Genomic DNA, 15856 nt, shown 5'->3' with positions numbered 1-15856 from the left:
AAGGTCAATTTTTGTCCAACATTTTTACTGTACCTAAAACTGATGGTTCCTATCGGTTTATCCTGTATCTTAAAGCACTAACTTTGTTAAAGTTGAACACTTCAAATTAGAGGATCATAAAATATTGCCAAAAATTCTTTAGGTTAATGACTTTATGGCCACAATAGAACTGAAGGATGCTTATTTTTTAGTTTCTGTGGCAGCTTCAGACAGAAAATTTTTACGTTTTAGATTTGAGGATTAATTTTATGAGTTTACCTGTCTTCCTTTTGGACTAAATTGCAGCCCCTTTATTTTCACTAAACTTATGAAACCAGTAATGGCATTCTTAAGAAATAATAATTCACTCTCTTAAAAACTGTAGGGATAATGTCACATTCACCATAAACACATTGAAAAAACTAGGTTTTATAATTAATTATGATAAGAGTGAGATTAACCCAAAATAAAGTATTTAATACTTAGGATTCATTTATAATTCTGACAGTAAGAAAAGATCACTTTTACATCTATTATCAGAATTTCCAAAGAAGAGAAATTGTCAGATTTTGAGGGATTTTGCCAGTCTAAATTGTATCTGTTTGTCCGGCTATACCTTATGGTTGGATGCATTTAAAATCTTTTAAAATAGTACAATTTAGAGCTCTTCAGAGATCTAAAGGTGATTTTAATAAGGAAATGATTATTCCAGGTAGTCTTTCAATAGATTTTAATTGGTGGTTGACAAAAATTCCATTATCAAAAAAATTTATAAAGCCCCATAATTTTGACCTAACAATCTTTTCAGATGCTTCTTTAACGGGGTGAGGTGTCTTTTGCGACGAACAATCATCACATGGTTTTTGGTCCCCCGAAGAAAAAAATTTGCCTATTAATTTTTTAGAACTTAAGGCTGTTTTTTTTGGTCTCCAATGTTTCGCTCAAGACCTCAGAGGAAAAAGAATTTTATTGCGTGTTGAGAATACAACTGCAATTGCCTTTATAAACAAGATGAGGGGTATTCGTTATGACACCTTACATACTTTATCTAGAAGCATTTGGGACTGGTGTGAGGAAAGGGATATTTTAATTTTTGCATCATATATTAGATCTTCTGAAAATAAAGAGGCAGATTTGGGTTCTCATCAGTTAGCTGTTGAAACTGAATGAGAGCTTAACGATTTCTACTTTAATAAGATTACAGAAGTTTTTTATACACCAGATATTGATCTGTTTGCTTCTCGCCTTAATAAGAAATGTGCAAAATTTGTCTCATAGCGAAAAGATTCTGAGGCTTATGAAGTTGATGGCTTTTTAAAATTTTAATTTCTTTCCTCCTTTTATTCTTATTTTAAAAACATTAAATAAAATTTTTAATGATAAGGCTTCTGGAATAATCGTGGTACCTGACTGGCCCACCCAACCATGGTATCCAGTGTTTACTTCAATGTTAATAAAGAAGCCATTGATTTTTAAGCCATCTGTTAATTTGTTTCTCTCTATTGATAGGTTATCACCCCACCCATGATGGAAGCATCTTACCCTGGTGGTAGGTGTCTTATCCGGAAGGCACTGCAGCTAGGTAACGTTCCAGATTCGGCCTTTGACATTTGCTTGGCATCTATTACGGGAACAACTCTCAAGGAGTATGAAATGGGATTGAAATTATGGTGGAATTTTTGCAGGGATAATCAGGTTAATGTATATTCGGCCACTATACCTAAAGTTTTAGATTTTTTAATGCTTTTATATAATAAAGGGGCGTCTTATAGGAGTTAAAATTCTTATCGCTCTGCGACAGCTCAGGTTCTGGGACAAAATATAGTTGAAGACAATAGAATAAAAAGATTTTTTAAGGGAGTTTTCAATTTAAGACCATCTAAACCTAGGTATTCTAATACTTGGGATCCTGCTTTGGTACTTTCTTATGTCCAAAATTAAAAAAATCAAGATGTCTCCTTGGAATATCTGACTTATAAATTAGCAATTTTAATGGCATTAGCTACAGGATAAAGGGTTCAGACTTAAGCCTTAATTAATACTAATAACATATTGAGTTCAGAAAAATGAATTGAGATAAGAATTGAACAAAGAATTAAAACTACAGGAAAAAACATATTACAGCCCTTACTAGTACTACCTTTTTTTTTTTAATTCCCAATATATGTGTAGCTAGAACACTTTTGTACTGTTTAGAGAAGAAAATCTGATGTTAATAAATGTAACAATATTTTTCTTACATTTAAAAAGCCGTATCATAATGCCTCTGCTCAAAGCATCTCTAGATGGGTTTGGAACATGGACATTTCCATGTTTAAGCCGCATAGCACTAGGCATGCGGCAACATCAGCAGCTTTGAGGAAAGGTATTAGTATCGTAAATGTATCGTAGCAATTAGGTTAGCTGCTGGTTGGTCAGAAGCGTCAAAAACTTTCGCAAACTTTTATAATCGTCCTGTACAGGAGCAAGGTGTTTTCGCTAAGACTGTACTTAGTTCTTAAGTGAGTTTAAAATTTAGTTATAAGTATATATATTTTTCTTTATTATGTGGAAATCGTGGATTTTCCGTTTTTTGTTGTTTTTTCGTTTCTTCTTATGAAGATATCGATCTGAATACACATACATGTATTTTAAAGCATCTTTAGTGTATCTTTTGTGTTTTGTACCTAGATACCAAAAATGTCATCTTTAAACATCTACAATGGTATCCTTATTTACTTCGACGAGGACTAATATAATTAAGATCGAACATCACTAGGTAAGATCGTTTGATCTATTAATAATAGGTTAATACTATGTAAGAATAAAAGCAACCGTAAGGGCGCCATGTAAATGAGCGTTAATATCGGTCGGTTATTGTGATTTCATGCGTTCTGCCTTTTGGCCTTATTTCAGTACGGACTGGTTTTTATCATAAAAAGATAAAAACGTAAATGTTAACACTGGCTTTTTTAAAGGCTCGCAATCGAATCCCGGAATATTATTATTGACCAAAAATACTTAAAGACGTCTTAAAATTTAATGGAAAATGGATAGTTGATGGTACTCAAAAAACTGGTTACACTGCTACTCTGGGTAAAAATAGGTTTTAGGTTATTGCTGTGGATCTTATGGGACCAAAACTAAAAAAGGAAATAATTACATTTTTGTGACTTCATGTTGGTGTTTAAAGTAGACTATGATTTTTTCTAAAAAACGAGAATTACAATATATTAAAGCTAGAGGATGCATTTATTTTTTTGCAGTATTTTTAGAACATGGTTCATTTTTACTAATTTGTGTTCAAAGAAACTTTCCGCACTTTCATATTACATGTAATTTTCTAGTGTCACATCACTAGAAGTAAATGGTAGCAGCCGACAGTTCCATGATATATGTATGCATCTTTTTAACAAACAAAAACATTCACAGTGTAAAAATGCAGCATACTAACCAAAAACCTGTGTCATGTGGTGTTACATTTTCCTTCGAGAAAACGGCTTATTATTGGCCTGTTATATCCAATCTTTATAGGTATGTTATATCCAATTTTCCATAATACCGGTCACACCTCTAACAAACTCATCCGTCGTTGGTTCTCACCGGATCAAATTACACCTATCTCACAATTTGCCATAACACCAGTCACCTTTAACAAAGTCATCTGGTCCTTGGTTCTCATCGGATTAAATTACGCCTACCCTAAATCTCATAAGGAACTGCAACCTCAGAGTCAGCAGAAAGCCAGACACGCGATCTACCCAGATGCCTGTTCTCACTGAATCGGTATATTCAAGAACTATAAAAGGAAAAACAAAGCAAGATTGGAGGCAATTACATATTCAGCTATTTTGCCATTACTTTATATTTATTTTAAGTTAATGTAAATAAGACTTTATAATTTTAATTTTTGAGTAATAAAATGTTTTTTCAAAAAGTCATTTGTGTAATAAGTAATCTAACAATTAGCGCAGTCGTTGGTAGAATCTGACAACGTTGCTAGAACACAAGCATTCTAACTAATACCGGTGGATTCCTATCCTTTAACCGTTGGCGTTGATTGAATATTTGGGAAGATACGCATACACAATCCTGTATTAAAAAGTGTACCCGGTCGCGTATTGCCATTGTATAGTACATTACAGAGCGCCTTATTTTCTGTATCGCACACCATTTTGCCGGCGAAACCGCACATTATCATGATACTATTACTGGAAAGATAAACCCACTTGGCGATGCAATTTCCTGTGACTTTGCGCATGACGTCACTCGATGACAAAAATTCTGTTTGTCGGTTGGAAAAGCAGTATTTTAAAGCCTTTTTTATTAAACATTACTTATTAAGTATTATTATATTTTGTTATATGAAATATGTTATGATTATTATAATTGTATGTAAAATATTTCCTTAATAGTATGTAGGATTCGTGGATCCGTGCAAGGATAGTAAAGCCTTATATAATATAAATGCCTATTTTGGTTTTGGATAAGGTTTAAAAAAACGATTTTTATTATTTAAGTAAATTTGAAAATAAATATACACAATATGAAACGTCTGAAGGCTTGTTAATTAATAATAAATTAATAATAATTTATAGCCAAAAAAAAGCATTTATGGTTTTTATTTAACTTTTTTTTACTTTAGACGAATGCCTCTGCAGAAAAATATCAGTGATATAATATGTACACATTTTATTATGTTGTAAAAAAAATAAAACAAAAATAGAGGATTGATATACAGCCTATTGTGATAATTAACTTTCATAAAATTGTGTGCGCTAAGTATACATATGAGTACCCATTGGTTGTTGGTAATAATAGTGTTACCAGTAAATGCCAAAAGAAAATGCATGATGCCATTGATGACATACAACCAATTAATTTCACTTTCTTAAGTATCTATAATCTATTTTTTTTTAAATTGCTTATAGACTGCTAGACGTGTTATTAAAATGGTTTTGTAATTCATTGTCGGCAAACTTGTTTATCCTTTGGAAATCTAAAGAATCGGCAATCCGAAACTACCTTACTTTTTTCTTGTTGTTGCTTGAACAACCCACCACTGCACAGTACACCATGATAAAAAAATTTCAATTATTATAATTTAATAAACTCTGCCACATTTGTCACACAAAATACACACAAAACAAATAAACCATGCCCTAACCCTAAATCCATCGAACATATAGAGCAAAAAAAACGAAACGTCTATTAAAATGTATTAAAACTCTGTTCATGTATTAAAAGCTGTTCCTGGGGAAATTTGTCATCGACTGACGTCAGGCGTGCGGGAGAGATAGGCTCATCTCATGCGCGTAGGTTTATCTTCTCGAGTATTATTATCATGGCACATTATAATCCACCAAAATAGCGCGCTATACAGAGCCACCGCTTTTTTGTCTCGCACACCACTTTGCTGTCGTAACTATCCCATTACGATCCGCCAATATATCACGCGTTACAGAGCCGTGCGGCGCGAACATTCGCGAAGAAGTTCTGAACGCATGCACATGCAATAAAATATTTCTGTTTTGTTTTAAATTACGTGTACCCATTAGGGCTCGCTTTTCGGTAGTGAAGGTGTTTTTTTATGACAGTCTGTGTTATCTTGGTAACTAGTTTGAAATATAGTTGAATATATTCTTAACTTGCGGGTCCAAAGATCATTATAAAATTCGAAAATCGAAAAACACAGCGTATCTTAAAATTCTGCATCAAATAAAATAGGTTTTTGTTTTGTCAATCCTCAAGTTTTGGACGAACATTTCTTTTAAACTGGTGCCATTTGCTTCTGTTTCAGAATAAAAAAACTCGCAAATTATTTGCTCTTTATTTTGCGTATGGTTTGTTTATTTTTAAAAATATTTAAAGTGACAGGAATTGTTATCTGAAAATAACACCTGGAAAAACCAATTTTGGTTTTCTGGAATTTATCCATCTTAATCTTTTCACTCATATTATTCAATTCACCCAGACATGTCTATGCAATTTATTATACGTTTCGTGTATGGAGGTTTCAAAATTAATGGCAACAAAGGAAAACCAAATAAAAAAGTGTGTCGTATTTGAATCAACAGAGCTGCACGTGTAATATCTGACTGGCTGTTCCGAAATTAATGCAGCAAATTTCAGGGTATATTCTACGTTGAAAATAAAACATTTTTTTCTATATAAACGTATGTCCGTAAATGCTTCGTTTCCGAGATACAGGGTTTTAAAATGTTAAGTATATTTTTATTAGCCTAAACATATTTTTATGGCCCGTTTCAAAAAATGTCAAGAAAACAAATTTCTTCTAATTTGAATAAGGGTTTCAAAAACACTTTTTATTTTGTAAAAAAGCCGTGGCGCACCATTTTTTCTTAAAAAATATTCAGTACAGCCCCCGTACGGGCGCCACTGGATTTTTTTTTAATGTTTGACATAAAAAATAATGTCTTTTTCTACTTAAAGACAGTGAACAAATTATTAATTAAATATCTAAAGTGAATTGAAAATTATGATGAAAAAACAGTTTTTTTCTTTGGTTTATTTCAACACGCCTGTATCTCGGAAAGGAAGCATTTACGGACATAAGTTTATATGGAATACTAGCTTTTATTTTCAACGTAGAATCTCCCATAAAAAATTGGTGCATTAATTTCAGGACACCTTGTAGATAGATTCCAATCAATTCCAATCATTGTTAGTTTATTGGTGCAAATCTAACCTTACTTTTAAGTAGGCTTACCAATGAGTAGTAATCCCGAGTAATCCCTTAGAGAGTATCCAATGCTAACGTAATGGACTGTTGATCAACAAATCTCACGTGACTCGGACCTGTGCTTTTATTGGCTTTGCCAAAATCATGATTTAATCACATCACGTGATGTGCGCATTATCGACTCATCGGGGGTGGGGGTCGGCGTTCCAGCCATATCCATTACCGAAAGTACTATTACCTTTTGTTAACTGGTACTTTAATATAGTTTACTAGGTACCTACTTTAAAAAAGTCCCAAAAATTGTTTGGTGCCATCTGTTATGATTATTGATTACAATGCTCTCTCTAGGGGATTATTAATACTCATTGAAGCAACAGCCAAAATTTATGATAACCAACGAAGTAAAAAATACAAGAGGGACTGTATGTAGGTCATTACACCATACATCGCGGCATCGATGTTCTAAAATTCGATGTATCGAAATTGCGATATATCGGAAAATTTCATCAATGTTGCCATCCCTCTGTACTCTGTATGTGAAAAATTGAATATTATTATTAATTAAAAGGACGTGTACCAGCTACCTAGCTTGGCACAGCAATTTTAATTATATGTACTATGTATATTATCTCCTGTATCTTTTACCTTTTACCTCGATGATGACATGACAACATTGACAACCAAAAGTAGTGGCGGATCCGATGAATTTTAATTTAAACGATTAAAAACCCGAACAAAAATCATGTTACGTTAGCCAACTATTTTTACTTTATTTTCCCTTCTTTGCAGTAAAATACATATAAGAGTATAATAATTATGGTGGATGCAATTGACAATAACATTAAGGGGCTGCTCTCTAGTTTATGTGGAGATATGCACGTTCTTGAAATGAAGGTAGCAGACGCGGAAAATTATATAATTCGGTTGCAATGCAAACTATTGGCAGGAGATGATTACGACTGCAAGTGCAATACTTGGATTGAAGGGTTTTCAAAACCAACAAATACAAACTGGATAACTGTTCACCGATTTCCGAATGCTTTCCGCTACGAATTCAAAAAATTATTTAAATGCCAACATTCATCAAAAGGTAAACTTATTTGTTTAGATAATTATGTTGAAAGTGGTTACTTTTTTTCAATTTGTTAATATTTTTTTCTTTTAAGGACCAGCAAAGATACCAGACATATTTTCGAGTCATACTTCAATTCAGGAATGTCTCCATCAGCGGCCCGCAGTATTTCCTCAGTATTTATCATGAAATGCAAATGACCGAACACACAAGTACAAACGTTGCACATAATAGCACAGCATGTCTCTTGCAAATGCACGGGAAAATCCTACGGAAAGACAAGTTATATATTTATACGATCGATGGAGAGTCACTCAATATGGCACGTGTGATGAAAGTAGTATGCTAGATGTACTTAACAACAAAATTTCATTTCTCAAAGAGGCTGGAGTTGAATTAATTGTGAAAGACAATCCGTTTATAGTTGTTATTGTTACACCAATTATGCGGCGTGCTTTTCTACAGAATTTTGCAGACGAAATGATTTTCGTGGACTCTAGTGGGTCATGTGACCAAAGCAGCACGTGCGTTACCTTTGTTTTTGCATCAAGTAAAATTGGAGCTATTCCTATAGCATGTGTACTTCTGCACAAACGGAAGCCAACTATACCCTAGCTTTTTCTGCTGTTCAAGAAGTGCTCGAAATTAACGGCAAAAAGTTTTCGCCAAAAGTCTTTATGACCGACGACTGTTCAGCCGAGAGAAATGCATTGGCTACTGTATTTCCAAAATCTGTCATATTACTATGTATTTTTCACTTATGCCAAGCGTTGTGGAGATGGCTTTGGCAAGTCCATCACAATGTGAAAAAAGACTATAGAAAAACAGTAATGAACATGTTTAGGGATATACTGTATGCACCCACGGTAGAGGATGCAGAAGAACTTTTCAAGTCTTTGAAATGTAATAAAATTGTACGAGGTAACACCTTGTTGCTTCAACATATGAAGAACCTGTGGAGTCGAAGAATGGAATGGTGCCTTCCATACCGAAGCAAGATTATTACAAGAGGCAATAATACGAACAACTACACGGAGGCCTCGATCAGAATTTTTAAAGACATTGTTCTCCAAAGGTGCAAAGTATTTAATTCTTGTGCTTTAGTGGAATTTATTTCCAAAGTTTTTGAGAGTTATTACAAAAGACGATTATTGGAATTTGCGAACTCAAGACACTCGAAGCCACGATTTGATTATGAAAATATGTGTCCTAAAGCTAAAGACATTTATATTGTTTATAAACTGGAGAATAACATATTTCACGTAGCTTCAGAAAAAGATTCGAATCTTTTATATACCATCAACGCAGAACTTGCATTCTGTGACTGTCCAGCTGGTGCAAGTGGTAAGTTTTGCAAGCATTTATGTGCAATTGAGATGAAGTTTGGTATATTATTCAAGACTTCACCAATTTTGAATGCATCTGACAGGATACAAATGGCAAAATTAGCAGTGGGCGAGTCTGCTTCCGACGAATTTTACTACAGTATGGATGGGAATGATGAGGATTACAGTGAAGTGCAATTACCAGAACACAATCAAACGGATTTTTCAGTAAACGTTATTCATCTTGATAACAATCAGAACCACGAGAACTTCAACGAAGAAGCTGCCCAATTGCGTTGCCACATTGATCGTTTCGACACTAGAAGAAAATCGAAGTTCTCAAGCTACCCTTACGTTGATCAAATTTAACAAGACGCTATAAGAGATAAAAACACCTTTGCAGATAATAATTTTTTTTTGAAATGAAAATACTTACTACTGGAAGAAGATCTAGAAAAATAAAAGTTCAGCCAACGTCGGTTTGTCGTCGTAAACAGCGAGGATTACCACAATCTGGCAGAATTCAAGCTGGAAGACCCTCTAATAAAGAAAAAGTCAAACGAAGGCACAACCTTTCATTAAATATTATGGCAAATCATCCAAACACAAAATTGCACTAATAAATGTTATGGTTGTAATGTCATAGGTACGAGTATTTTTTTAATAAATAAATTCAGCTCGCTAACCATTTAGTTTCATTCTGTTTGCTCTGTTTTCTTACTATGATCATATTCTCTCGTGTCGGCGAAGCTTGATCTGTACCGCGCGCTATATTGGTGAATTTTTATGAACTATTACTGCAGCAAAGTGGTGTGCAATACAGAAAATAAGGCGCTCTGTAATGTACATTATTACACATGTAACATTAATGTACATTACTACACAATGGCAATACGCTACCCGGTCGACTATCGGATTGCTGTTCAATTTCGTGCATCGTGTGGAGCTGCCGCGAAATCTAGCCTGCGTCAAATCTAGGAACGATTTATTTTAGCTGCGTGGAGTTGACTTTTGGCTTTTTTGAGTTTCAGGTTTTCAACCACCGCGACGCTGGAATCTCCGGTTACGCGGCCGTGTTGAATATTTTTTAAAGACATAGGATGATGCCGCCAACTATGTTTTTATTATTTTTTTTAACATACAACAAGCACAGTGGCGTCATTTACGTGGTCAAGTTATGAGTGATCTACTTAAGGGTGGAGACATATTGAAATTTCTTAAAAGTTAAATTTTATAAACAAACAATTACTTACTTAAATAAGTTTTTGAGACAAAAATTAATACAAAAATATATATAAAAAGCTATTTTTACAAAATTACCAACAAAAAGATACTATAAAAAGATACCTAGTAACAACAAAAAAAACCATTTTGTTTAAAGACCCCGCATCACGGTTATACAGGACATCAATAGAGGTGGTATAATTAGAGGAAAGTTGAGCAATATAGTTTCATTTTATAATAAAATTCAAATACTTCCTGAATTTTGCAAAAAATTGAAATTTGGCAAAATCATTTTAATTTTTTTCTGGCGTTATCAAAAAATATATAACAAGAATATTTATTGGGTCTATTATTTTATTTTTGCATCAAAATTGAAGTTAGTGAAAATCGATGTTTTTTTCTTGTATTGAATTAAGTTACTTAAATTTAGTTTTATTAAATAGAATATAATAAATTATTAAAAATAAAAATATAATAAATAAATAATTTTTTTGTTAATAAATAATGGTACAAAAATTAACGTCCCTCCAATAGATGTAGAAGTGAAGTATAGCGGGTTAAGGACAGAAATCAAACCTCAAGATTTGAAATTAGCCGACGTTTCGACGTTTATTTACGTCTTTTTCAAGGCTGAAAAAGATACAATTGGTACAAAATGGTGAAAGCAATAGTTATTAATACAATAGTTAAAAAACCACCCAAACAAAAGCACAAATAAACGGGGACTAAAGCATAAAAGTTAAAATTAAGACGACTTACCAAATTTACATTAGAGGTTTACGTAACAACTAAAACCTAGTGACGTCTCCATCATACATACACCACAGATACAATCGTTATACATTAAAATATTTTAGTGTCCTTGGATGTTACGTCATTGCTCACAAATATTCCTAAATCGTTAGTTTTAAATATTATAAAAAATAAATGGACACTATATCCGCTTACACAGATATACCTAAAAGTCTTTTACTGAGAATTATTGAATATTTATTCGATAGCAGTTATTTTTCTTTCGGTGGCCAGTTCTACCAACAATTGGATGGTTCAGCTATGGGCAACCCTGCCAGCCCATTTTTGGCAAATTTGGTGATGAACGAACTCCTAACTAACATAGTTCCCAATTTACCTTTTAAATTGGCTTTCATTAAAATATATGTTGATGACACAATTTTGGCGTGCCCATCTAACAAAACAAATGAACTTTTAAATCATTTTAATGATTATCATGACAAGCTTAAGTTTACCATGGAATTAGAAAATAATAATTGTATACCATTTTTGGATATTATGGTAGAACGGAACACCGATGGGACTTTAACAACTAATTGGTACACAAAACCTTCATCTTCAGGCAGAGTAATTAATTACCTATCGTCACATCCAATGTCAAACAAAATAGGAATTATTAAAAACCTATTGTTTAGATCTTATAAATTGAGTAGCCCGAAGTATCATGAATCTAATACAATGAAAATTAAAGGTTTTTTAAGAAATAACAATTACCCCACAACATTGGTAAATAGAGTTATTACAATTTTAAACTTTTAACAGATACACAACTGGTAAGGAGTAAAGAAACAAAATATTTCAGATTTCCATATGTAAAATCATTTTTAGAACAAATCCAACGACACATCCGGGAAAAAAATTACAACTTTAAACTGGCTTTTTACAACATAAACTCAAGCAGTGTATTGTTGTCCCAATTAAAAGATTGTACTCCCCTTGAGTTAAGCTCAGGTTTGGTATACCGTATACCTTGTCGTAATTGTGAACAGTGTTATATAGGTATCACTAGGCAGCATTTAAAGAACAGACTATATCAGCATCAATATGATTGTAGAGTCATAAATATGAACAAAAAAGATAAGACCGCTTTAGCACAACATCACTTTTCCACAGGGCATAACATCAATTTTGATGATGTTAGCATAGTTGATAGAGAGAGGCACTATCTTAAACGCAAGATCAGTGAAATGATACACATCCAATTACATAATTCTGTTAATCACCGAACCGATACTCAGGGCTTAAGTACACAATATAATCACATCTTAAACTGTATAAATCCAAACTGTTAAATACTTAACTTTTCAACAGGCCAGGTAATATTAAACCTATTTTACAGACATAAAAAGAATGAATGAAAAGAAATCATTTCTGCTTTATAACAACAAATTTTGCGTACAGTCACTACTAAACACTGACTTAGAAGGTGCCATTATTTACTATAATTACTATACGTACTACTTATTTATTGTGAATCAATCTGTGACATAAGCCAATTTTAGTTTATTTATGCTGTGTCTTTTTTTTTACGGTTTTACTTAGTGGTTGTGCTGCGTATTTTAATGTATAACGATTGTATCTGTGATGTATGTATGATGGATATGTCACTAGGTTTTAGTTGTTACGTAAACCTCTAATGTAAATTTGGTAAGTCGTCTTAATTTTAACTTTTATGCTTTAGTCTCCGTTTATTTGTGTTTTTGTTTGGGTGGTTTTTTAACTATTGTATTAATAACTATTGCTTTCACCATTTTGTACCAATTGTATCTTTTTCAGCCTTGAAAAAGACGTAAATAAACGTCGAAACGTCGGTAATTTCAAATCTTGAGGTTTGATTTCTGTCCTTAACCCGCTATACTTCACTTCTACGTTAATAAATAAGTTAACAATGCTTATTATGCATTTTTTTGTATCTTTATTAAAAAAAAATCTGTAAAAATCAGGTGGTTCGATAATTTAGTCCAGGAGTTTATTTCTGGGGAATCACCTTTTCATGATCGTCAAGGCCTTTGGCGATCTCCGAGATAAGCCACTCTTTAGCATCGGTGGTCCCTCTAAAAATCGATATCGTCTCGACGATAAGATTTTAGCTTTCTATCTTTTAGTGCTTTTTCAAATAATTTGGCTAGAATATTAACTAAGTTAATTGATCGATAATTTTGAATTTTATTTCGTGATTCGGCCCTATGAATTGGAGTTATTAAGGAGACTTTAAAGTGTTCTGGTAACTTTTCCGTTTTAAAGATTGGATCAATAAAATCCTGCTGATTATTCTGTGCATCCCTCGACTACTATCTGATTTCAGTGATGATATATGATATAAGTTCCATGACTGACACTAGTTTTAAAAACATAGACAAGCTGGGACTTTGGTTTGCAAGAAGTTAAAATTAGTTCAAGTAATGAATTTATATAGGTAATGAAAAGAATAGGTATATATTCCTTTAAGAAACCCCGATTTTAATTATTTCTGGGAAACTTAAATAAAGTAATGTATTGCTTTTTTGCCCTTGGCTCCACCGGTTATCTTATTTATGATTTTATATACTTTTTCCATATCATTCTTGTTTCTATTTCTATTTTGTTTATGTAAAATGCATACTTTGTTATATTTATTAGTTTATTTAAATGATTTCTATAAGCTTTGTAAGTGTTCGTAATTCATGATCGTAATGTTTTTGTAGGTTTTTCTGCAGTCTATCCCTGTACGTGTTTAATTGAGGCAATCAGTCCTCTTGTTATCCATTCCTTCAGTCTCTTTTTAGTGTTTTTAAACACTTCTGTTCTCTTAGATGCCTTAATAATTTTTGAAGTTTTTTAAAAAAAATATTGGTAGCGTCTTCGAGTGCGAGTACTCTAGCGAGTCCTGAATTTCTGTAACCTCCAGTCATAGTTTGTGAAGCTTAATGTTAATAATTCCAAGTCATTAATTTTTCTTTTGGCATATTTATGTTGTTTACTTGTGAAAAAAGAATTTTGAGTGTTATGTTGCAATATATTGACCATAATTGGATAGTGATCTATGACACAAATAATATATAGCAATTTATTTGTTTTGTTGTTGTGCTGGTGTTGATAAGAAATGGATGTAAGCAGGAGTCAGGAGAAAACCACAATTTGACATAGGACTGAGATATTCATTTGTGTACTGCTGTTTACGTCCTTCAAGTCGATATGTATATCCTCCTGTAAAGATTTCTATATTATTTTGCAATTTGTTATCAAAAAACATTATCAGCGCATCATTACTATTAAATCCCCTCCATTATAGTATGTGCAATAACCTTCAATATTAAAATATTCAGAAGAAATTGAAAACACTCAATACACAACTCACGGCAAAAATAAACACATCACAATTATTAAATTTTGCTTCTTGAAATAAAAGTAATAATTTATCAAAATTTTCTTAGTGAATTCGGTCTAGTTATTACTTAAAGACTATAAAATTAATAAATTTTTGCGAAATATCCAACAACATTACATTAGAACACCTTCCCAAACTTTAAAACGGTTTTATTTGAATTATTTGATTAAAAAATAATGATTTTCAAAAATCCAAAATTACACAACATGCATTCGACAATAACCATAGAATAAACTGGAATGCTTCCTCAATTTTAGCAAAGGAACCAATTTCAAAGTGTCGTAAACTAAAGGAAAGTCCATTTATATTGTTAAATGAAGATAAATGCTTAGCTACTTGTTCAGTTGATTTTAATAATACATGGATTCCTTTATTAAAAAGAGAGGTAGAACAGGGCATTCTCAAAATTAATTAATAATTTAAAATATATGATATTCATATATTTTTTATCATTTAATTACATTAAGATCACACTCCTTTAATTTTAAAAGAAGTAATCTTTGAATTTTTTGTAATCTTTCAAAACAGTTTGTCAAGCTATTAATTAACCGTGAAATTATATAAAAAAGTATTTAAAGTAATTATTAAAAGTATTTAAAGGGAGGAGTTGTAAAGGAAGTATTAACGAGAAATTTAAAAAAAGGTATATTTTGTTCATACCTTTAATTTAATTTAATTAAACTTTATTTACCTTAATAACGGTAGTAGATATAACTACCGAAACGTTGGTTTAAATTAGGAATTTTTATTTAAAACGTAGGTCTTTTCGTTGTTTTTATCGTTTTTAATTTTAATATTCATAACAAAGTTAAGTAATATAATGAAAAGAAAAAACGAGGTCAGAGATTAATAGATTAAACCTCAGCTCCTAGGTATATAAAAAAAAATCTATTATACCTTAAGTAAATTATTGTATTTAAAACTTATTGAACTTAAATTAAGTAAAGTAAGAAATTAAATTAAGTATAACGAAATTGAGAAGGAGCATCATTCGTCCGCCACTTATATAAATGTAGTCTTTATTAAAATGTTTTTCACAAATAAGTCTATTTTTTGTAAAACCTCATCCATAACATATATTTCCTGGTTTCCACAATTATTTATCCACTCTAGCAACTAGTTCTGGCTTTTTTAAAGGGAACTTAAAAAAACTTATAGTATTGTATGTCCTAGCATCCATGATAAACACAAATATTCATTTTAAGTGACGACCTATTAACAAGTTTTATTTAAAAACAAGCAAAATAAATCTGCTCAATTAAAAGTATTAAAAATAAATAAAGGAAATTTAAATTTAATAATCTAGGTGCGTGCGAAAACTCCTAAGCCTGTTCGTCCCCTCTCCAGACAATGAAATGAATACGAGATTTTTAAACGAGACCGGGGCGCGCTTCTTGTTGCGCCATCTATCCGCC

General features: G+C 32.1%; 3 protein-coding genes across 4 annotated transcripts in view; 2 read left to right on the top strand and 1 right to left on the bottom strand.

Moving 5' to 3' along the window:
* LOC126750624 (uncharacterized) overlaps nt 1-15856 on the top strand; it is a 353062-nt gene that overhangs the window by 239322 nt on the left and 97884 nt on the right. The window lies entirely within an intron of this gene.
* The window catches only part of LOC126750620 (homeobox protein ceh-37-like), a 152390-nt gene that overhangs the window by 128946 nt on the left and 7588 nt on the right, over nt 1-15856 (bottom strand). The window lies entirely within an intron of this gene.
* Nucleotides 7241-9955, top strand: LOC126750621 (uncharacterized). The gene is made up of 2 exons (XM_050460275.1): nt 7241-7751; nt 7828-9955. Exon 2 carries the CDS (start codon nt 8309-8311, stop codon nt 9425-9427), a length of 1119 nt encoding a protein of 372 aa, XP_050316232.1. The 5' UTR covers nt 7241-7751; nt 7828-8308; the 3' UTR covers nt 9428-9955.

This window comes from Anthonomus grandis, chromosome 2 (assembly GCF_022605725.1).
Source record: "Anthonomus grandis grandis chromosome 2, icAntGran1.3, whole genome shotgun sequence".
NCBI classification, from domain to species: Eukaryota; Metazoa; Arthropoda; class Insecta; order Coleoptera; family Curculionidae; genus Anthonomus; species Anthonomus grandis.
The sequence above is the reverse complement of the archived record's forward strand: the minus strand, read 5'-3'. Positions and strand labels throughout refer to the sequence as shown.